At 39.2% G+C, this 24,500-nt stretch overlaps 1 protein-coding gene across 5 annotated transcripts in view; it reads left to right on the top strand.

Moving 5' to 3' along the window:
• Window positions 1-24,500, top strand: part of Garem1 (GRB2 associated regulator of MAPK1 subtype 1) — a 192,790-nt gene that overhangs the window by 130,496 nt on the left and 37,794 nt on the right. For all 5 annotated transcript variants that reach the window (XM_046428379.2, XM_046428378.2, XM_058573957.1 and 2 more), the window contains one exon: window positions 19,069-19,199. In XM_046428379.2, the coding sequence (XP_046284335.1) occupies window positions 19,069-19,199 (131 nt within the window). The remainder of the gene's footprint in view (window positions 1-19,068; window positions 19,200-24,500) is intronic.

The raw sequence follows: 24,500 nt of genomic DNA, 5'->3' as shown, positions 1-24,500 counted from the left end.
TCTGCATTTAAGTTTCTTTCGTGTCTTTTCATTGCTTGCTTGATTACTTTGCTCTTTGCAGCTAAAGAATTTGGTGGAAACGTATCCTTAGCCTTTCCAGAAGGGCAGCGTGGGACCTATGCCAGCATGTTTTTATTTTGTCTTTGCTGGATTTCAGTGCACTAAACCAGTGTTGGTGTGAAAAATTGGGCTGTCCCTCCCTGGATAATTCAGTGTCTGCTCTGTAACATACTTTTAAGAAACCATTCTTGTTTCTTTACATGGTGTTTTAATCACTTCAGTTTTGGCACAGAGGTTAAAAACTGGATCTCTTATAATCAAGGCACTTTTTTCCCTAATAAAAACCACAGCTTGAGCAGCTGCTTGTATTATTGTCTCTCCTCTGTGGTCCCACTGGTGTGTGGGAGTTTACTGTTGGGCTGTGGAAAAGGGAGCGCCTAAGAAGCCAAGAACGGGGTCATGTTTCAATAGAGAAATAATGGTGGAATGCTAAAATCCTTGAGTGTGTTCCTGGCTCTCCCCCGTCTTTGGTCATGCAACTTGGCTCTCTTTTTCTTTTTTTAAATACTTCCATAAGGCATGGGAGGCAAGCATAGAGCAGAAGGTCCATAGTATCAAAAACTCCTAGACTTTCTAGGAGTTTTCTAAACAGCATGCCCTCGCTTTGGCCTGTTGTTATAAGTGACAGTGAGGCTTTAAAGCCCGTCTGTGTTGTGAACCTCCATATTGCATCTATGTTGGTGTGGTATTCCTTTCTCCTGAGATGAAATCATGTCTATCTGGGCATAATGTCTTTTTCTTGTGTCTGTGTCTGCATCGCATTTTCTTTCTTTACCCATCTGTTTCCACATCTTCCTTTCTCTCCATTTTATCTTTCCTGCTCCTTGTTTTCTAGTCAGCTTTGTTTTCCCCCTTCGCTTTTCATGTAATACAACTTAAAATTTGATAAGCAAAATTTTATTTTGATGCAATTAATTTTTTTGTTTTTGCAAATAATTAAACACTTTTCTATTTCTCCAAGAAGGAGCTATATCAGACGAAATTGCTTTTTACATATTAGAACCGTGCTTTTTCTTTTTTTAATATAGGTTTTTGATGTTTAATAGAAGCAGCTGCTTCATCCTGGCCGCCAGCCACAATGCCAGACATTGTGAAAGGGTGGCTGGGTTCTGATTACACAGAATGGGGTGAATCCCCACTGACTCTGTGGACCTTCATGCTTAAGTCACCCTACGTCACATTTGAATGAAGATAAAGTTTGCCATTTAACCAGTTGCTGGGGTCACTCTGGGAATTAAAAAAGACAGTCTGAATAGAAATTCTATCACAAAAGAATTCATTGCATATGTAAATAGTAAATAACCCTCTTCTGACTAACTTTTTGATATTCTTTCAAAAATACAGGCAAGGCATAGCCAGCACCTCGTTCTAAGAAAGTATTGGTGGTTTTTTTGTATGCATCAGAGCAACAGTGGATTTGGGTCAGAACATAGAGTTATAATCCTGGATTTGCTACTGACTTGCTCTGACCACGACAAATTCCTTAGCCTCTGTGGGATACAGTTTTCTTGCCAGTAAAATCTCTAATACTCCCTGCCCATGTCCATGGATTGTTGAACAGGGTAATGTGTGTGGGAAAGCAGGCTAACTGTGGAGAATCGTCCTGAGATGACTCTAGTCCAGAGGGTCAGGCTCCATGTTTTCTGTTTTGTCTTTCCAGATGTGGTAGTCTCTTAAGAAGCTGGTTGTTTGGTCTATGATTCTCTCTTCTAATTCTTTGTCAGCACTAGCACTGGACACATTTTGGCCTTCAATCATTCAGGATCTACCATCCTTTGTTACCTTGTTTTTATTTTTAATTTTTTATTGGTGCAGTATAATGAATGCATAATAGTGGATTGTTACCACATTTTTAATACATTTGCAGGCCTTGGAAGTAGAAGGTTATGCCAGAGCAAAACAGTGTCAAAAGTGTAAGTTGTAAATGAACTTGATCATAGTGTTTACACTAAAAGCTAGAAATAGAGTTCTTTCACTTCAGGTTCATGGTTTCAGATTAAGGGAAAGTGAAGTGTTCCTGGAACCTAGTTTCCCCACCTAAATCTTGAACATTTCTATATCAACATTCATCTACTTGAATATATTATCACTGAGATGGGTGATGTGATAAGCCCTTGATCAAACTACACCTGTGCCCTGTCTTTCACAAATGAATAATAGTCCTTGAGCTGGGTGAGATGTTTTTTACTTGAGACAAATATTAAAAATTGCATGCATTTGCATAAAATGTGCTTCTGGGAATCAGAGATGATAAAACTTAGGAGGTCGCCATCTCAACTTGTTTATCAGTTTTACCAATCTATAAGACTTCTCTGGTCCCATAAGCATTTTGAGTTTGAGGCTTAAAAATATATATATAAACACACACACACACACGTATAGTTCTCCCTCCAAATGCCAACACATTTATTAAAATAGTGTGCAAATAGGCAAGCATAGAGCAGAAGCATTTATTAAAATAGTTTCTTATTATAGGTTTAAACTGCTCTCAGGGAGGCAGAAGACTTGATTTTTGTCAGGGCACTGTAGACTAAGAAAATAAGATAAAAGCAGGTGAAACAAGCAGGGAGTAATTAAATATTAAACTATTATTATTAAATAATAACCATAAAACAGGCTGAGGTTGTTAGGGAATACTTCATACATGACTCTGGACTTGACCTAATGCTTAAATTCATCCCTTCATTCATCTGTTGCTTATTAAGTACCATCTATATGTCTCGCCCAAAGTTGGGAACTGAGAAGTAAAAGACACACACCCTGCTTAGAGTTTTCTGCTTAGTTTACAAAGATAGACATGTAAACAAATAAAGACAATGAAGTATTTTACATGCTTGGAAAAAAATCTATAGATAGATAATGTGTTCTCTAAAGGGAATATGGTCAGTTATGTCCCAGGTTAAGATTTTTTTTAATACAGTAGATGATAAATGAATTGAATTTGGAAGACAAATAGATTGGCCAAACCTGGGAATAGAGGAGAGCTAACCCAGATGGTCCAGTATGAGAAGAGCCATAGTCTACCATACATGAATCTAGGTGGGTTTTGTCATGATAAGAGGAAATTGAGAGCCAGATATTGGAGAGACTCTGTACATACTTTGCATGTACCACCTCTCTTCTGTATCCATTCTTTTCTACCTCTACCCTGCCCTGCCCTAGAGGGTAACCTGTAGGACTAAATGAATAAGCTCTCATACTAATTGATTCCCAGTTAGGTTCTACCAGTGGATAGATAACCCCAGCAGGTGATAGGCAGGAAGAGAGTGAGGTCAGATTTTCTACTTCCTCCCCTGAAAGATTGCCCAGAGCCAGCTGCATCTCCCCTTTTCACAGCCATGGTATTTACACAACTGTGTCCTTCCAGTAATGAGTTTCTCTTCTTGCCGCTTTGGTTCAGTGATGGTGACATCTTCTCCCCCAGTATAATCTCCAGATTATCACTGTGGTTCACCTACAGCTCATCCATTGAAAAATAAAATGTGTATAGTGAAAAGGTGAATCTTCCTGAGTATCTCGGAAGCCAAAGAAAAAAATTTTGTAGCTCTTTTGGTATATGGGAAACCATTACCAATAGTCCCATTGTGAATAAATACTGTGCAAATTATCCTAATTTGAAATATGGTTTAGATTGTATTTTTAAGCAGTGGTATGGGGTGGTTCCCTGGAGAAGAAAACTAGCCAAAGTGAGAAATAGTATGGTTGAGAATATATGGTATAAATGGAGACAGAAAGAAATTGATTGATATAGTAAAGAAAATGGAGTTGAAATTTTTAGATTGAGAGATAAAGAGGTAACAATGGCCACCCAGGTTTTTGACATGGTGTCTGTTTGATGCAAGAAGTGAAAAGATGAGTTTAGTTTTGCATATGTCAATTTTGAGATCTCTGTGGGAGAGCCACTGGAAATGTGTACCAGGTATTGGATAGGCCATTGTTGAGTTCTGGAGCGATCTGGCTGGTTAGTGTGTTGTTGTCAGCTTGGTGGTCCTTGAAGCCAAGATTAAAGAGAGCTGAAGGGGTTAGAGAAGAAGTAGAATAAGAGAAAGCTGGTCATCACAGAACTCAGAATGTCACAAAAGGATCCACAGTTTTATAGAGACTGAGGAAATAGCATGAGCAAAAGGAGAGAGGAGAGAATGAGCACTTAGTACACAGATGGTGGAGAAATGTTTGCCTAAGCTGAGTGGAGCCAGATCATGGAGAGACTTAAAAAGCCCAGGCAGAGGAGCCTGGCTTGGTGGTGAGAGATTAAAGGGCTATTATGTTGTTTGTTTATTCATTTATTCAACAAGTGCTTGTGGGGAAACTAGGGTTCTTGAGAGAGAAGGATATGTTTTAGATTGTATTTTAAGGTGAATAATGTGATCATGGAAAGGCAGGAGTGGAAATGGGCTTAAAATCTGAAGCAGTTATATCATTACAAAATGACAGAGAGCAAAACCAGGACAGTTACAGTGATTGCTTAGGGCAAAGAGATTTCAAGGAAAGAAAGGAAAAGAGTTGGGGAGAAATGAATATAGAAAAAGAAAGATAAAGATGCCACCAAGATTTCCATTATGACATGGTGGCAACCCTGTTCAAATCTAAGACCTTCTCAGGTTCCACCATGTTTATGATAAATTGGCCCCAGAAAATTTCACATAATTCTGAGGAAACAATAATCAATTAGATGCAATGAAAAATGCAGTTTTCCCCTTTTCAAAAAGTAGGGAAACCTTTTGCAGGGCATGGAGTAGTTTATTAAGCATTGAATCCACTGATCTCTGGTTCAAGTTCAAGGGTAGAGTTTCACCATGGAGACTGGTGGAGTGACCACTTGTTTTGTACAATCTCAGATACAGAAATCAACAGAGATACCCACAGATTATTTTTTAGTAATAATCGTGCCTCAGCTAAACCTCACTGACTATAATACTGCCACTGTTCAAAGCTTATTTATGATGAAGGTCATTAGTTTGGGGTTGGTGATTTCTTTCTGTAACTTGGCTTTAATTCCTGTTCTCTGCAGTGATGTTTTTTTGTTTTTTTTTTTAATTTTTTATTCTTGGTTGTTCAAAACATTACAAATTTCTTGACATATCATATTCCACACTTTGATTCAAGTGGGTTATGAACTCCCACCTTCACCCCATACACAGATTGCAGAATCACATCAGTTACACATCCATTGATTTACATATTGCCATACTAGTGTCTGTTGTGCTCCGCTGCCTTTCCCATCCTCCACCCTCCCCCCTCCCCACCTCTCCCCTCCCCTCCCCTCCTCTCTCTCTACCCCCTCCACTGTATAACCCTGAGGGTCTCCTTCCATTTCCATGCAATTTCCCTTCTCTCTCCCTTTCCCTCCCACCTCTCATCCCTGTTAAATGTTAATCTTCTTCTCCTGCTCTTCGTCCCTATTCTGATCTTAGTTACTCTCCTTATATCAAAGAAGACATTTGGCATTTGTTTTTTAGGGATTGGCTAGCTTCACTTAGCATAATCTGCTCTAATGCCATCCATTTCCCTGCAAATTCTATGATTTTGTCATTTTTTAATGCAGAGTAATACTCCATTGTGTATAAATGCCACATTTTTTTTATCCATTCATCTATTGAAGGGCATCTAGATTGGTTCCACAGTCTTGCTATTGTGAACTGTGCTGCTATGAACATCGATGTAGCAGTGTCCCTGTAGCATGCTCTTTTTAGGTCTTTAGGGAATAGACCGAGAAGGGGAATAGCTGGGTCAAATGGTGGCTCCATTCCCAGCTTTCCAAGAAATCTCCATACTGCTTTCCAAATTGGCTGCACCAATCTGCAGTCCCACCAGCAATGTACAAGTGTACCCTTTTCCCCACATCCTCGCCAGCACTTGTTGTTGTTTGACTTCCTAATGGCTGCCAATCTTACTGGAGTGAGATGGTATCTTAGGGTGGTTTTGATTTGCATTTCTCTGACTGCTAGAGATCGTGAGCATTTTTTCATGTACTTGTTGATTGACTGTATGTCCTCCTCTTAGAAGTGTCTGTTCAGGTCCTTGGCCCATTTGTTGATTGGGTTGTTTGTTCTCTTATTGTCTAATTTTTTGAGTTCTTTGTATACTCTGGATATTAGGGCTCTATCTGAAGTGTGAGGAGTAAAGATTTGTTCCCAGGGTGTAGGCTCCCTATTTACCTCTCTTATTGTTTCTTTTGCTGAGAAAAAACTTTTTAGTTTGAGTAAGTCCCATTTGTTGATTCTAGTTATTAACTTTTGTGCTATGGGTGTCCTATTGAGGAATTTGGAGCCCAACCCCACCGACTGTAGATCGTAGCCAACTTTTTCTTCTATCAGACGGCGTGTCTCTGATTTGATATCAAGCTCCTTGATCCATTTTGAATTAACTTTTGTGCATGGCTAGAGAAAGGGATTCAGTTTCATTTTGTTGCATATGGATTTCCAGTTTTCCCAGCACCATTTGTTGAAGATGCTATCCTTCCTCCATTGCATGCTTTTAGCCCCTTTATCAAATATAAGATAGTTGTAGTTTTGTGGATTGGTTTCTGTGTCCTCTATTCTGTACCATTGGTCCACCGCCTGTTTTGGTACCAGTACCATGCTGTTTTTGTTACTATTGCTCTGTAGTATAGTTTGAAGTCTGGTATCGCTATACCGCCTGATTCACACTTCCTGCTTAGCATTGTTTTTGCTATTCTGGGTCTTTTATTTTTCCATATGAATTTCATGATTGCTTTCTCTATTTCTACAAGAAATGCCGTTGGGATTTTGATTGGCATTGCATTAAACCTATAGAGAACTTTTGGTAATATCGCCATTTTGATGATGTTAGTTCTGCCTATCCATGAACAGGGTATATTTTTCCATCTTCTAAGATCTTCTATTTCTCTCTTTAGGGTTCTGTAGTTTTCATTGTATAAGTCTTTCACCTCTTTTGTTAGGTTGATTCCCAAGTATTTTATTTTTTTTGAAGATATTGTGAATGGGGTGGTTGTCCTCATTTCCATTTCAGAGGATTTGTCGCTGATATACAGGAATGCCTTTGATTTATGCGTGTTGATTTTATATCCTGCCACTTTGCTGAATTCATTTATTAGCTCTAATAGTTTCTTTGTAGAGCCTTTTGGGTCTGCTAGGTATAGAATCATATCATCTGCAAATAGTGATAATTTAAGTTCCTCTTTTCCTATTTTGATGCCTTTAATTTCTTTCGTCTGTCTAATTGCTCTGGCCAGTGTTTCGAGAACTATGTTGAACAGAAGTGGAGAGAGAGGGCATCCCTGTCTTGTTCCAGATTTTAGAGGGAATGCCTTCAGTTTTTCTCCATTCAGAATGATGCTAGCCTGAGGCTTAGCATAGATTGCTTTTACAATATTGAGGTATGTTCCTGTTATCCCTAGTTTTTCTAGAGTTTTGAACATAAAGGGATGCTGTACTTTGTCGAATGCTTTTTCCGCATCTATCGAGATGATCATATGGTTCTTATTTTTAAGTCTATTGATGTGGTGAATAACATTTATTGATTTCCGTATATTGAACCAGCCTTGCATCCCAGGGATGAATCCTACTTGATCATGGTGCACAATTTTTTTGGTATGTTTTTGTATCCGATTTGCCAGAATTTAATTGAGGATTTTTGCATCTAGGTTCATTAGAGATATTGGTCTGTAGTTTTCTTTCTTTGAAGTGTCTTTGTCTGGTTTAGGTATCAGGGTGATGTTGGCCTCATAGAATGAATTTGGAAGTTCTCCCTCTTTTTCTGTTTCCTGAAGTAGCTTGAAAAGTATTGGTATTAGTTCTTCTTTAAAGGTTTTGTAAAATTCTGCTGTATACCCATCCGGTCCTGGGCTTTTCTTAGTTGGTAGTCTTTTGATGGTTTCTTCTATTTCCTCAATTGATATTGGTCTGTTTAGGTTGTCTATATCCTCCTGACTCAATCTGGGCAGATCATATGACTTAAGAAATTTATCGATGCCTTCACTATCTTCTAATTTATTGGAGTATAAGGATTCAAAATAGTTTTTGATTATCTTCTGTATTTCTGAAGTGTCTGTTGTGGTATTGCCTTTTTCATCCCGTATGCTAGTAATTTGAGTTCTCTCTCTTCTTCTCTTCGCTAGCATGGCTAAGGGTCTGTCGATTTTGTTTATTTTTTCAAAGAACCAACTTTTAGTTTTGTCAATTTTTTCAATTGTTTCGATTTCATTAATTTCAGCTCTGATTTTAATTATTTCTTGCCTTCTACTTCTTTTGCTGTTGTTTTGCTCTTCTTTTTCAAGGATTTTGAGATGAAGTATGAGATCATTTATTTGTTGTTTTTTTTCTTTTTTTAAGGAATGAACTCCAAGCAATGAATTTTCCTCTTAGAACTGCTTTCAATGTGTCCCATAGATTCTGATATGTTGTGTCTGTGTTTTCATTAATCTCTAAGAATTTTTTAATTTCCTCCTTGATGTCTTCTATAACCCATTGATCATTCAGTAACCTATTGTTCATTCTCCAAGTGATGTATGCTTTTTCCTTCCTTCTTTTATCGTTGATTTTCAGTTTCATTCCATTATGATCAGATAAGATGCATGGTATTATCTCTACTCCTTTATATTGTCTAAGAGTTGCCCTGTGACATAATATATGATCTATTTTTGAGAAGTATCCATGTGCTGCTGAGAAAAAAGTATAACTGCTTGATGTTGGGTGGTATACTCTATATATGTCAATTAAGTCTAGGTTATTAATTGTGTTATTGAGTTCTATAGTTTCCTTATTCAACTTTTGTTTGGAAGATCTGTCCAGTGGCGAGAGAGGTGTGTTGAAGTCTCCCATGATTATTGTATGGTGGTCTATTAGACTCTTGAACTTGAGAAGAGTTTGTTTCACGAACATAGCTGCACCATTGTTTGGGGCATAAATATTTATGATTGTTATGTCTTGTTGGTGTATGGTTCCCTTAAGCAGTATGTAGTGTCCCTCTTTATCCCTTTTGATTAACTTTGGCTTGAAATCTATTTTATTTGATATGAGTATGGACACGCCTGCTTGTTTCCGAAGTCCATATGAGTGATATGATTTTTCCCAACCTTTCACCTTCAGCCTATGTATGTCTTTTCCTATCAAATGCGTCTCCTGTAGGCAGCATATTGTTGGGTATTGTTTTGTGATCCATTCCACTAGCCTGTGTCTCTTAATTGGTGAGTTTAAGCCATTAACATTTAGGGTTATTATTGAGATATGGGTTGTTCTTCCAGCCATATTTGTTTATTTCTGTTACTAAACATGGTTTGTTTTCCTCTTTGATTATTTTCCCCCCCTTTACTGTCCTACCTCCCACTGTTGGTTTTCATTGTTATTTTCCATTTCCTCTTCCTGTAATGTTTTGCCAAGGATGTTTTGAAGAGATGGTTTTCTAGCTGCAAATTCTTTAAACTTTTGTTTATCGTGGAAGGTTTTAATTTCATCTTCCATCCTGAAGCTTAATTTCGCTGGATACACAATTCTTGGTTGGAACCCATTTTCTTTCAGTGTTTGAAATATGTTATTCCAGGATCTTCTAGCTTTCAGAGTCTGTGTTGAAAGATCAGCTGTTATCCTGATTGGCTTACCCCTAAATGTGATCTGCTTCCTTTCTCTTGTAGCTTTTAAAATTCTCTCCTTATTCTGTATGTTGGGCATCTTCATTATAATGTGTCTAGGTGTGGATCTCTTATGATTTTGCACATTCGGCGTCCTGTAGGCTTCTAGGATTTGGGATTTTGTCTCATTCTTCAAGTCTGGGAAGTTTTCTCGTATTATTTCATTGAATAGACTGCTCATTCCTTTGGTTTGGAGCTCTGTACCTTCCTGTATCCCAATGACTCTTAAGTTTGGTCTCTTAATGTTATCCCATATTTCTTGGATGTTCTGCTCATGGTTTCTTAACAGTCTTGCTGAGCTGTCTATGTTCTTTTCCAGTTGAAATACTTTGTCTTCATTGTCTGATGTTCTATCTTCTAAGTGTTCTACTCTGCTGGTAGTATTCTCCATTGAGTTTTTAAGTTGGTTTATTGCTTCCTGCATTTCTAGGATTTCTGTTTGTTTGTTTTTTATAACCTCTATCTCCCTGTATAGTTGATCCTTTGCTTCCTGGATTTGTTTGCGTAATTCATTGTCGAAGTGATCTTTCATTGTCTGATTTTGCTGTCTAATGTCTTCCTTGATACTCTAGATCGTCTGAAGCATGTATATCCTGAATTCTTTATCTGACATTCCATCTGCTGCAGCTGTTACCTCTTCTAAAGTTGCGTTGACCTGCATTGCTTGTGGTCCTTTCTTTCCTTGTCTTTTCATACTGCTTGCGTATCTTTCCTGCAGGCGCGGGCGGCGGCTCTGCTGTCTCCTTATTCCAATTGGGGTGTCGTGGCTACCACGCCGGCAGGTCGCTGGGCCTGTTCTGGGCGCTGGCGGCGGCTCTGTTCTGCCCCTACTCCAATTGGGGTGACGAGTGTACCATGCCGGCAGGCCACCGGGCCTGATCCGCCGGTCGGTTGCAGGTTTGCCTACCCTGCAGGCGCGGGCGGCGGCTCTACTCTGCCCCTACTCCAAATGGGGTGACGTGTCTGTCGTACCGGCAGGCCACTGGGCCTGTCCCGCTGGTCAGTCGCAGATCTGCCCACCTTTCGGGCATGGGTGGAGGCTCTGCTCTGCCCCTACTCCAATTGGGGTGTCGTGACTACCCCGCCTGCAGGTCGCTGGGCCTGTTCCTGGCACGGGCAGCGACTCTGCTCTGCCCCTACTCCAATTAGGGTGGTGTGTGTACCACGCAGGCAGGCTCCTGGGCCTGATCCGCCGGTCTGTCGCAGGTGGAGGCGCGGGCGGCGGATCTGCCCTGCCCCTCCTACCACGCCTGCGGACCCCTGGGCCTGATCTGCAGGTTGGTCACAGGTCTGCTCACCCTGCGGGCACGGGTGGCAGTTCCGCTCCGCCCCCACTCCAATTGGGGTCACGTGGCCACCACACCGGCAGGGCCTGATCCGGGCTTTGGAGAAGGATCTGCTCTGCCCCTACTGCAGTTGGGGTGACATGTGTACCACACTGGCAGGCCACTGGGCCTGACCCGCCAGTCTGTGACAGGTCTGTTTACCTTGCAAGTGCAGGCGGCGGCTCTGCCCTGCCCCTCCTACCACGCCCATGTACCACTGGGTCGCGGGTCTGCCCACCTTGCGGGTGCGGGTGGCGGCTCCGCTCCGCCCCCTCTCCAATTGGAGTCACGCTGCAGTGATGTTTTGAGCTTTTGTCCTGAGATTGGTTTCTTTTGTTGGGGATGTGTTCTTCCCCAACTCTGCTTCTTTTCTCCCTTCCCTCTTCCCAAAATTATAAATTTAGGAACTACCTCAAAGTGATACAGGGAATCAGATTTTAGAATAGGAAATGTCATGTCATAGTATTTCACATTTGCATTTTTTATTTTTAAAGCTATGTTTAAGATTAGCACAAATTTCCAAGGTTGGCAAAATGAACAGAAAATTCACAGAATATGAATAGAAACCACTTATAAAAATAATCACATCCTCCTGTATGATAAGAAAAGTGTAGTTAAATCCCAATGGATACTGTGTTTTGCCTATCATAGTGACAGTGATAATTTTTAAAAAATGCTTGACCATGAACTATTAGGAAAGGCATGAGGAAATGTACTGTCGGTGGGAGTGTAAGTGGGCACAGCCTTGTACTTAGCTTGACAGTGTGTATCAAGAGTAAAAATGCACTTAGCCTGTGGCCCAGCCTTATTTAGGCATTTTCCCACCAATGTACTTGGATTAAGTACAGAAAGCCTTCAGTGCAAGAATATTAACTTCAACATCACCGTGACTGCAGAAAATTGAAATAAATCTGAATGTCCATCAATAGAGAACTGGTTAAATTAGTTATGGTATGTGCATGGGATGGAAGATTATGCAGCCCTTAATAAGGATGAGGGGTGGGCCCATGTCTGCCACTCGGTGTGGTAATTAGGATGAACAGATTTTTACACATTGATGAAATAACGGTACAAAACACTCCTCTTGTTTTGTAAAGGGTGGCATTATATGTGTAGATACATCATTGGATACTGCCTTTGGAGAGAGATACAAGAGAATGGTACTGACTATCTCAGTGAGATTGGAGGATTCAATTGGGAAAGAAGTTCACCATCTACCCTGTATAGTCTATTTGAATTTTTTGTTAATTACAGGTATTGATCAAACTCTTAACATTACTCAAAACAAAGAAAGCTAAGTAGCAGTCACTGAAAGGTTTAAGTAAATGAATCTTCATACTCTGTTGGTGGGAGAGGACACTTGCATAAACTTTGTAAAGGCAACATATTGGTTGTTGCTGTTCACAGTAACAAGGGGCATACCTTCTGCCTGGCAGTTCTACTTTGACTCAAGGTCTGTAGAGACTCTAGCCTGCACACATACTAAAGATAAAAACATAAAAGAGTATTTTGGATGTGGATCTTGATTATAAGTACAAATTATTGCCTGGATTTTTTTTTCCCTTGAAAAACAACAACTAGTTTGTTTCTATCACTTGAGAATTGCTCATTTCTTCACATTTGGAGATAGCCAGGTGGTTTGAGGCTCAGTTATTTGAGCCATTTAACATGCATTTCATTTGCATAACTAACTTGGAGCCATCTAAATTAAGTTTGATCACTCATCCGCTATTTAGTAAGCACCTACTCTGTGCCAACGTGATACCACACTGAAGGTATACCACACTGAGTGGCAGACATGTGCCCACCCCCTCAGTGACATTGCCAACATTCTGGGGCTTCCTTTGCTTACACTTTTGCTCACTTTAGCCATCTTTTGCTTGCTTTGGTGTTCTGGTACCATTTGTGTTGTTCTTGCTTTCTTTTCTGTTTAACCATTTGGGGCTGGTTTTTGCAGCATTTTCCTATTACCAGCAATGAGGGAGACTTCAGTAAGAAGTATTGTTTATTTGAGTTACAGGCCCACAGATGGATTCCGTAGGCCTGGGCTTTCATTACTTATTTATTTATTTACATAAAGTATACCACTGTGCTGAAGGGATGGGAAACAGTAAGACCATGGCCATAAAAGAAGATTTACCACAAGCCATGCTTATTGCCAACAGTGATGGGGACCAGAGGAGCACAGATCATGGAGAGCCCTGTCCTTGCCAGAGCCGCAGAGTGAATTCCCAGTGCCCATTGAGCCTGAACTCTACTACCTCTGCACTCTCCCTCTCATATCTATGCATCTCAACATTGTGGCTCTCTCTTCTTAATTAGCAAAATTCATTTCCATTTTTCATTTCTGACAAGTGACCTTTCTCTGTAAGTAAAGGAGAATGTATTATAGTGTGGTGTCTCAGTATTGTACGAGTTCTGGAAACTCAGATGCTCAAGGGAAGATTTGGGGCCTCCTGGCTGTGCTTAATGTGTTATCCATTGTGAGGTAATTCACAGACTATCATGAGAAAACATGCAAAAAAATGGATATTTTCTAGGTGACACTTATTTCTCAGCATATTAATTATGAAATATAGTTTGAGAAATAACTCATGAAATATAGCCTCCATCTTTGCCTTCTAGATATTCCTTTAAATTTATTTAAACTGTAGTCAGTGAGCATGTCATTGATGTTGGATCGATTCCTGGGAAATTTCAGACTCTGCAGATGGACCAGCCCTCACAACAGAATCATCAAAGCTGTTGCAAGACAATGCAGCTTCCCCCCCCTCTCCAAGAACAGAGTTTGACAGTGACATCTCAGAACAGATGTTTCCACAACCTCCAAATGTTTTTATTTGGTGGCACAAAAGACTCTGTTATTCATGAAATGGTCTGTTAAAAAATTAGTTCCTCCATGAGGGGGGTTGTGGGAATATGTGTTATGTCAATTGATTTCACTTTTGGCAGGGCACCGGCTCTTAACTCATCCAAGTCTCCAAGGTTGGACTCCAGCAAGTTCCCATTTCCAGGCCACAGCAGTCACAGGGAATGCAGTAATAGCAGAGCTCAGCATCTTTCCCAGAGGACACAGAGTTGACTCATCAGAGAATGTCACTTTTTTTTTTAATAAAAGAATAGAAGATAAGTAAAGCTCATAGAAATTGAGTCTCGTAAAGCACCATGAGAAAATGCAGGCATTCGTGTGGTTATGCACATTATTCTCCTTATACAAGTCCACTTCTAGAGCTTTTACATGTTGATTCTTGACACCTATTGAAAGGGGAAACTGCAATTCTAAGATAAACATGGGCAGCTTAGGATCTGGTTCTAGGTACCTCACAAGAGACCTTGGTGTGACGCTTTAGTCATGTGGAATGAAAGGACTGGTTATTTCACTCTCCTGTCTTATTTTGCCACTCCCCTGATCTGTACTTTCCACTCCATTCAACAGGTCAGAGATCAGCTAACTGTGGCCTAAGGGCCACATCTGACCTGCCGCCTGTTTCAGTAAATAAAGTTTGCTTGGAATCCAACCACTCTGGCCGTTTGTGTTGTCTGTGGCTGCTTTTGTGCAACCTGGCCAGAGACCATTTCGCCCACAAAGCCTAAAATATTTACAGAACATACTTGCCAACCCCTGCAGTAGGAAGTCATGTGTGTACTGTGACCCTGCCACATTAAGAAGACATTTGATAGGTCTTAGCTATTTGAGATGTTTTAAAGACATTTGTGGGACTTAAGAAATGTAAAGTAACTAATTCATTTTAGGAAACTAAACATATCACAAGAGAATGGTCAAAATATGCTAAAACATGCACACAAATAAAATTTTCCGTGACAATTTGAAAAAAACTACAGAATGAAAAGAACCTACTTTTTGATGTACAACATGTTCGAATGTTAAAAGTTATTATATTTGGTCACATTTGTCTGTTGCTTTATTTTTTTCTTATAAATGCTGCCAAATATGTGATTCTGGGCTTCATGTCCAACAAGGTGACAAACATAGGTGAGACTATAGAACATTGACATCATGGCCATACCAAATGTGATTATTCATCTGGTCTCATTTGGCCAAAATAAATTTGAGATGTATCACACAAAACTGTAGATGCAATAGAAAAATAATTAAAGAAGGCTTAAAGAAGCTTAAAGAACAAGAGTTCAAGTTGGAAGAAAAGAGAAGAGAAGGAGTTACATCAATTAAGAGTTCTCAACCTTCTTATTTCATGAGAAGAAACATTCTATTATGTCAAGAGATAAAAATTATACACTAGATTTAAGACAAAATTTTTTGAAGAGTGTAAAATAATCTCTTGATGTTCATATTAAATTTAGATGTATTGGCTTAAATGAAATGTATTATGAAAGTTAATTTTTCTTCTTTTTTTAATATGACTACTAGAAAATATATGAAACTCAAGAGATTAAGCATCTGCCAACCTAATGAATAATGTACATATAGATCCCACCATCTTAGGACATGTTTTCTGAAATATTGATCACAAATTTAAAATAAACTTTCATACTCTTGGGAAAAAAATGATATCATTTGCAGTTTTTTACAAAACCATGCCTGGTTTAATGATAGTCTGATTTGTGTTCGGGTTCCAAATCTATAATTTCTTTCTTATTCATCTAACAAATTAGAAAATATAAATCACAATTACAGATAATTGGAAATGTTGGCAAACATCCAGTGTCTCTGTCAGATGGTTCTGGAGATTCCAACCAAGTGTACTTATAAATTTTAACTCCAGCTGACAACCGCTTTTGCCCTGGGTCCACCCCATTGCAATGCTGAAGGATCGTCTATTTCATCGTGGGAGATATTTTCAAAGTGCTTACCTACTCTATTCTTTGGTAGGGTTGACCCTGAAAAGTATTTCTTCATGTTGTCTGTAGCTTTTACGTAATGATTTTTAAGTAGGCCACTCTGCTCTGTGACTGCTGAGATAACTGCCTCCAAAGCCAAAAAAATCGACTTCATCAAAGCCCCCGATCCATTGATCCCACTACCTTTTTCACTATCTCTCTTCTTATCACTCAGGATCTTGCATCCCTCTTTACTCAGTTCAAGGCCCATGGACAGGCAGCAAAATCACTCCCGTGCACACAACTTTATTCCTTTGTCCTCCCTCTCTTCTCACACTAGCAGAAACCACATCTACTGACTTTCCCTCTGAATTTGACTGGAGAAAAGCATGGTTGTACTTTCTGGTTTCACTTTTAATTCATGCCCACAAACTTCAAGTGGGTACTTAATGCTGCCCAGCAGGCACATTATATGTTATTCACTATCACTGAGCTTTAGCTCTAGCTGGAAACATTGAAGCAATAACAGGGAGCTTCCACCAGTTCCCACTGCTGCTGCCCCATTGTAGCTGGAGATAGGCTGCCTGCACTCTGGTCTGAAGGCAGCCCCTCCACTCTGGTGTCAGATGTGTCCCATCTGCCTACTCAACACCGGGGCTCTAGTAACTCCCAAAGTCAGCCTGCCCCTCTCTGTTGGTCATTCCCATCCACCTGCAGTGACTCTGATGCTTCTCCCATCATATTTAGGAAAACATACATTTCCAAACCCCACTGCATCCCTCCCTGCAGCCCCCACTCCATGCCTCCTCTCCCCTGTTCAGCAGTACTCTGCAGACATCATCTGCTGCCCATTCTTATGTCTCCCAGTTTCTCCTTCTGGATCTTTCCTGCATCCAGTTCAATGTTTGGCCCAGTGGTTTTACTGCTCCTATCCAAGTCCCCAGTTAAATCCCCTGGTTTTCAGCCATCATCTCATGTCCGTTCACAACATTCAGCCTCCCTCGCCTTGAAGCACTCCATCGCCTATTCCAGGATGCGCCCTTTATTGATTTGCCTCTCACTCGCCTGGCCATTCGTTCTCAGTGTCCTGGGACTTAGACCTTAAACCTTTTCTCTGTCTGCACCCAAGACTATGGTTCATCATCAATAAAGGGTCATGACTTGAAATAGCATCTATGTGCTGATGACTCCCAGGTTTATTCCCAGTCAGATTCTCTCCTGACCTCCACATTTATATGCCCAACTAAGAGCTTTTAGGTATCTTCATTGTATTGTGTTATATGTCCGATACATATCTCAGACTTACTTGTCTAAGACTTACCTGGTCTTCCTTCTATCCCCCACAGTCTGCTCCATCTCATCACAGTTCTGTCCCTTCAGTGGCCCAGGTCAGTTCCTAACACTTTCTTGCTGTTCCCAAACGTCTTTCATCTCCTTCCTGAATTACTGCAGGAGCCTCCTAACTCTACACCGCACACTTCAACATCTTCCAACATGGCATCCAGAGTGGTCTTCAACTATCAAAGCACCTCTCCTCTACTTTGAAGTTCTTTCTCTTCCCTCTACTACCCCTGCTTATAGCCTGCTCCAGCCGTGCTGGCAGGATGGCAGGCAAGTACCCAACTACCTAAGGGTCTTTCACAAGCTATTGCCTGTGTTTAGAATTCCGAGAACTCTACCCCCGCTACTGAGCATAACACTTTCTCACCTGTCTCCAGGGTCACCTATTCAGCATTACGTGCTCTGGCCTGCCCCTCACCCTGCCCTGTTTCCTGTACTTCTTCTCACCTCCTCAGATATTTATTACATTCTCTACCTCCTACTAGAATGTAACCTTCAGAATTTCACAGATTTTTGTCTGTTCTGTTTCTTGATAGATCTTCAGCATCTAGAATACACACTAAGCAATGTGTTGAGGGTATAAATCAAGAGTTTTTCTGTTTCTGCCTCATGCCCCGCAGAATCTGCTGAGAGCACCTGGTGATAGCTTTTGATTCCTTTCAAGTTTCTCAAGTGTTATATCAGAAAGAGATTCAGAAAATAACCACCGAAAATGGTGTCCTAGTCTTGATTACAAATTGTCTTTTATTTTAAACTGAAAAACAATTCCCCTAAAATGTAGCAGCACTATCCACTAATATTGAAAATGTGTAAATAATTGATCCTTGACATTTTTAAGAATATATTCAATGTTCTTCACAAATTCCCCAATTCGTGTACACCGCAATAGTATATTTACTAACTTGGATTTCAGTCAAAAGAAAAGAAGGAAGCTACGTGAAGCCCTGGCTCCTGTGCATCTGGCCAGGCTCAGCTGTTGGGAAGGGGCTCACCCTGTAACCCAGCGGGTCTGCCTCATGCTTGTGCCTCTGCAGTGTCACCATTACAACAGCTCTTGGATACAGAGTGTTTCCCCTGTATTGTTGAAACCAAGAATTTCAATTTTGTGAAAGCTAGAGTTCATTATATTATTTTATTCTATTTATTATTTTTTGTGGTACTACGGATTGAACCCAGGGCTTCATACATAATACTCAAATGCTGTACCACTGACCTATATCCCCAGGCCAGTTTTTTTGTTTTGTTTTTGTTTTTGTTTTGGTACTGAAATTTTAACCCAGGGTTGCTTAATCACTGCACCACATCCCAGCCCTTTTTATTTTTTTTATTTTGAGACACAGTCTCATTAAGTTGCATGGGGTCTCACTCAGTTGCTGAGGCTGGCATTGAACTTGTGATCCTCCTGCCTCAGCCTCCTGAGCCACTGAGATTACAGGCATGTGCCACTGCACCCAGCTTTACTCGACTTTATATATTAACTTTAAAATTTTAGTTCTGCTAGGCTGCTGTACCTTGGTTTAGAATGTAACATGTGTGGGTATTATTATAACTAAAAGACAAGTTACCTTACTGTTAAAAACAAAATAAGCAACCTTTTATATCTGTAGGTTTTCACTTTGAGACCAAAAGACAAGTAAGCATTCATTCCAGGTAATTTGGGACCTCTGAAAATAAACAGAAAAAGAGAAAACTTATGTCTTTGTTTTCGTTTTTAAGCTGATCTATATGTACATAGTATATATAGTATAATAATGATATATGTAATATTTCAGTTTAACAAAACCTCTGTGCTATGGGAATCCTTTTTTTAATGATGAATAGGAATCTTTGATTTAAAAAAAAAAAAGGTTGGCATGAAGAGGGTGCTGTCGCCACGGTGACAGCTGTCCAACAGAAACATCTCACATCTCTTCTGTTTATCATGTGTTTTAGGGCAATTCAAGCTGCTGGAACAAGACAGAGACATAAAAGAGCCAGTGCAATATTTCAACAGTGTGGAGGAGGTGGCTAAAGCATTTCCTGAACGCGTGTACGTCATGGAGGAAATTACTTTCAACGTGAAGGTAGCTCTTGAACAACCAAATATTTATCTTCACTAAAATAATTTAACATTCAAGTCTGTATGTACACAGTACGTGCGTGTCTGCCTCCCAGGAGAGTTCCATCCTCCCAGTGGATTAGTGTTAGCCACCAAAACTGCATGTATTACAGAGCTAACCTGGCTCCTGACCACATACTCTCTTCATTAGCATTGTCTTTTGTTAGAATTTAAGTGATGAATTCAGAAATAAAATTGCAAAAGCAGATAAAAGATATTTTTTAATTTATTCCCTAATGTGTAACATATGTTTGATTAGACCTTCTGTGGGGCTGGGTATTCGACTCTTCAGAGCAAAGGCATATGATGAAATGAATACTCAACCTTTAATTAAGGAAGAAAGAAAAGACTTCCAAAGCTGCCCTGAGATCAGCCTCGATTCATTCCATTCTTTGTGAACGATCTATTGCAATATACACCAAAAAAATGGATAAAAATCTTACCCAGAAAAAAATGCTAGCTAAGGTTTGCTCTGCTTCATGTGCTTTGCCTTCTTAAAGGAACAAGGCACTCCCCCTTCCACACTTACAGTGAGCTCCTTTGACCAGACTTGATCTTGAAGCATTGCCACCAACTAGGTCCAGTCGTATGACCCACACGTCTATTGTGTTTTCTTCAGCAGCACCCACAGTTATATTCAACCACATTAGAAAGTGTTCACATTGAAAGGATTTCCTATTTAACCTCATTTCCACAGGAAGTCCAATTAAGTCACATTCTCTGAACATTTCAAGATTTAGGAGGCCAGAATTCTGTTTCTTAGAAATCCGCTCTCTGTGAACAACAGACTGCATGGCATTTTGGCCCAAGAATGCATCAGTGTCTTTGTGGGTGAGTCAGTCTGCCCACACTCTTCAGGAAAGATGGAGACATCCAATCAAACTTCTTATTGCAGAGGTGGTTCTGTCTATTTTATTGGCTAAGCTAAGTCATTTTTTCTAATATGGATCTCCTCTGATCAACTTTCTTTAGCATTATTTTTAGGGTGAATGAGATTTTATAATTTGTAAAATCTTATACTAAATAAATTTTATTTATATGCAAGAACATTTATATAATTTTTTTTACTCCTTCGGTGGCCCAGAATGTAAGACAACGTGCATTCAGTTACACTCAAAGTTCATGAGGACATTTTCTGTACTTTTTAAACTTACCAGCATTAATTGGTTTGTGGGAAGTTAAATCTGTTTTTATTTGTCCCTCTGTCTGGTTTTTATCAGTTCCAGGGATCAGAACAAGGAAGGGCCTTCAGCATGGTGGGCTAGTAGTGCTTTTCACTGGGCCATATTCCCAGCACCAAGAAGTTGAATCAGTTTCATTAATGTCTCCATATGATTTAAAGCTCTTCTTAAAACTTATATTTAGAATTACTTAATGAAAAAAAAATGTTTTAAAAGGCAGGTTAATACCTTTAAACTTTTTTCTAAAAATATTTCATCTGCACTGGGTAAGGTGGTATACATCTATAATCTCAGTGACTGGGGAAGCTGAGGCAGGAGAATCACAAGTTTAAGGCCTCAGCAATTTAGAGAGATCCTCAACGAGTTAGCAAGACCTTACCTATCTCAACATAAAAAATAAAAAGGACCATGGATGTATCTCAAAGGTAAAATGCCCCTGGGTTCAATCCCTAGTCCCCCACAAAAAAAAATATTTCATCAATAATAAATGATGAGGGCTGGGGATATAGCTCAGTTGGTAAAGTGCTTGCCTCACATGCACAAGGATTCAATCCCCAGTACCACCAAAAATAAATAAATAAACAAAAATAAATGATGAAAAATCAAGCATAAAAATTTTTCATGATTTTAAAGATTTCCTCTAGTACTAAAGTTAGCATTCCAGTTTTTGTGACATATTATTCCTGTACAGTATTTTAAAAAAATGCTTCTAGAGGCTTTCTTTTTGTAAATTTTGCACTAAAGAAGTGATGATTAAAAAGGTGATACTAACTTTGGATTGTGCAAAGAGGAGTGAGGGGAGGAGGGGGCTGTGGGGTTGGGAAGGACATTATTACCCTGTAGACATGTATGATTATACTACCAGTGAGACCCTACACCATGTTCAGCAAGAGAAAGAAGTTGTGTTCCATTTGTATACAGTGTGTCTAAATGTGTCCTACTGTCATATATAGCTAATTAGAACATTTTTTTAAAAAGCCCTTCACAAAAGGAAAAAAATGAATGAAAATTTTTACTATTCAGGCTAAAAGGACCTTGAAAACTCATCTAGCTTTTTCTGAAGGCTTACTGAAGGCCTTCTGAGCCATACTGAAGTCAAATCAAATAACTAAAAATGGATTAGAAAAAAAAAAGATAATACTAAATTTATAAACTTTAATAGTCTTAAATATATAGAATACCGTGTTTGAGTATATTCATTAAAGTGTATGTAGTAGAGATGTCTCTTAACAGTTTGAAGGCACAGATAAGTGTATAAAAGGTGAGCTTATCATATCCATAGAGCTAATTGGATTTGGGTTGAGTTCCATGCTATGCAAAAATAAATATTTATAGTCTGTTACTTACAAAGTTTTGAGAGCCATCACCTCCAGCTTGCATAAATCAATAAGACATTATTCAGTTCTTTTCAAAGGATGATTGATATAGAAACCTCAGGAAATTTGTGTAAAGGAAATACAGTGTTTGCAAGCTTAGTGAATAGACACCCAAGCAAATAAATAAACTGGGGAAAGCTATGAGAAGTTGTCTAGATGCTACCTGGCCTAAAAGTAAATACTGGGAATCATAGTCTTCTTTAATTAAAAATAAACATGATTATAGTGTCTGTGAACATTAAGGGGGTGGGGGATAAAGAAATGACACATTGGTTCATTACTTCCCTAGGAGAAGGAGAACAAATGAAAACAGTGGCGTTTACTCACAGATGTAGATATTACCAGGAAACAGTTTTTTAAATGAAATCAAACCTTCACACTCTACCATCCACAATATAACTTAGACCAATAGGATATACCATTGAAGAAACCACTTGCAGTTAAGAATTGATATCTAATTGGCCTGATAACAGTCAAGACACAAGTATTATTTGAAGTCAATATTGTATAATATTATACATTAAGTATAAATAAATACTTTTATGTTATATTCATATATATGCCCAAATTAAAATCAAATCTAAAGGATTTAGAGAAGAGCAAGTATGTTGAAAGGATGAGAACTCTATTTCTATTTTTTTTTTTGTCCAAGACTATAGTAAAATTTTAACTAAACGAATTTACTACATAGTACCATTTCCACATTTATTTAAAAATGAGACATTTCTTTTAACCCAAAATTAATGTTTTTTTCCAGTACTAGGGATTAAACCAGGGCCTCACGCATGCTAGGCAAGCATTCTATCACTGAGGTATATCTCTCTTTTTTAAAATTCTGTTTTGAGGCAAGGTCTCCCTAAGTTGCCTGGGCTTGCCCCAAACTTGTAATATTTCTGCCTCAGCTTCCTTAGTAGCTGGGTTTACATATATGTATCACCATACCTGTCAAAAATTTGTCTTTAAAGATATGTTGAACCCATTTTGTCTCATCATCCCAGATGTAAAACACCTATAAAAACTTAAATATAGTATGTAATATATAAGTATGTTATAACAAGAATATAATTGTATTATACTATAATGATTTTAATAATATTATATATACAGTGCAACACACTTTAATGTACCTATGTCAATTTCATTGAAATATGCACAGAATTGAAAACTTAAGACTTAGTGGGTTAAAATTATCTGCCTGGTTGCCCCATCATTGATTAACTACATGAAATGAATTCCGATATATAAAGTGTTAATTTTTTAACCAGCAAGTATATTTTGAGCTGCTACTATATGCCCAACAGTGTTTTAGGTCCTGGGAATACATTGTGAATATGCAAATGGCTACCTGCATGGAGACCACAGTCTGATTAATAAGGTAAACAGTCTGATTAATAAGGTTAATAGATAAATAAAAAGTGTTAATACTACCTCCAAGTAGAGATACCAAGAAGACAGTTTGGTGTCCAGATCTGGAGCTTGAAGAAAGGTCTAAGCTTGGAGTTTGGGACTCGTCACCTCTGGGAAGATACTTAAAGCCATGCATCCAGTTGAGTTTAACCTGTACCATAGGTTCTCAACCAGGGGTGATTTTTGTCCCTCAGGGTACATTTTGCAATACCTGTACATAATTTTAAGTGTCATACTGTGGGGTGAAAGACATTCCTGGCATCTAGTGGGTAGAGGTTGGGATGTCCCTAAGCATACCACAAGGTAGAAAAGAGGCCCCCACAACAAAGAATTATCCACCTCTAAGCCTTAACCTAGAGACCAGATAAAGAGAGGTCTGAGGATAGAACTTGGAACACCCCAGCATCTAGGGGTCTAAAAAGGGGCCGCAGTGAGGTAGAAGGACAGCCAGGAGCAGGTGGTGTCCAAAGCCAAGTTTCAAGGAGAAATGAACAATTGTGTCAAATGCTGCTTAGTAGCTGAGTGAGTTGAGGACAAATTTAGCAAAATGGTGCCCATTAGTTGCCTTGACAGGAGGAAATATTAATCGGCTGTAAGATCTGGAAGGTTAAGTTAAGCAGAACTATACATAAGGTAGTCTTTGAGTTTTGTCACTGTGAGATTCAAGTGAGATTTCTCAATACCATCCTGTGTTTCTTCCCGCCATCTGCAGCTGCCTAGATGCAGATACAGAGTAGACAGAGAGCTGGGGCTGATCAGATTTGAGGTTCTACCAGGTGAGTGTTACCCAGATTAGCCAAGGTGTTAGTGAATATATGGTAGAGAGACAGGTAGCACTGAGCCATAGAACCCTCACTGGGAAAAGAAGTGCAAATGCAGAAAGTAGCCCCAGATAAGAACAGGAAACGGGAGGCAAGATGGTCCAGAAAATTCAACAATATGTGAGCAGGTAGCCTCTTGCCAATCATTTATGTGCATTTTTACTCTAATTCCTGCAGAGCTAAAGGCTTTCCATGTTTAGAGAACAGCAGTTGCATGCTTCTGTCACTTTTTTTTTCCTTTATTCATCCAGTTTTTAGTTTGCATGGTGAGGATATTGGTGTTTTTGTTTTGTTTGTTTGTTTTTTTGTTTTTTCTTTCCTGAATATTTGTTTTTAACTGCAATGGACTTTTCCTCTCTTATCTCTTAGTTTTTCATCAACCATCTCTATTCTGTTTATTTCCAAAGTCAAAAGTTGTGTCATTTCTGAGTTGGCCATCCCAACTGTGAAGTCACGCCAATCATTAAACAGCCACATCAAT

The sequence above is a fragment of the Marmota monax genome, unplaced genomic scaffold, assembly GCF_021218885.2.
Source record: "Marmota monax isolate L192 unplaced genomic scaffold, Marmota_monax_Labrador192_F-V1.1 WCK01_AAM20220418_F8-fsc00031, whole genome shotgun sequence".
Lineage (NCBI taxonomy): Eukaryota > Metazoa > Chordata > Mammalia > Rodentia > Sciuridae > Marmota > Marmota monax.
The sequence above is the reverse complement of the archived record's forward strand: the minus strand, read 5'-3'. Positions and strand labels throughout refer to the sequence as shown.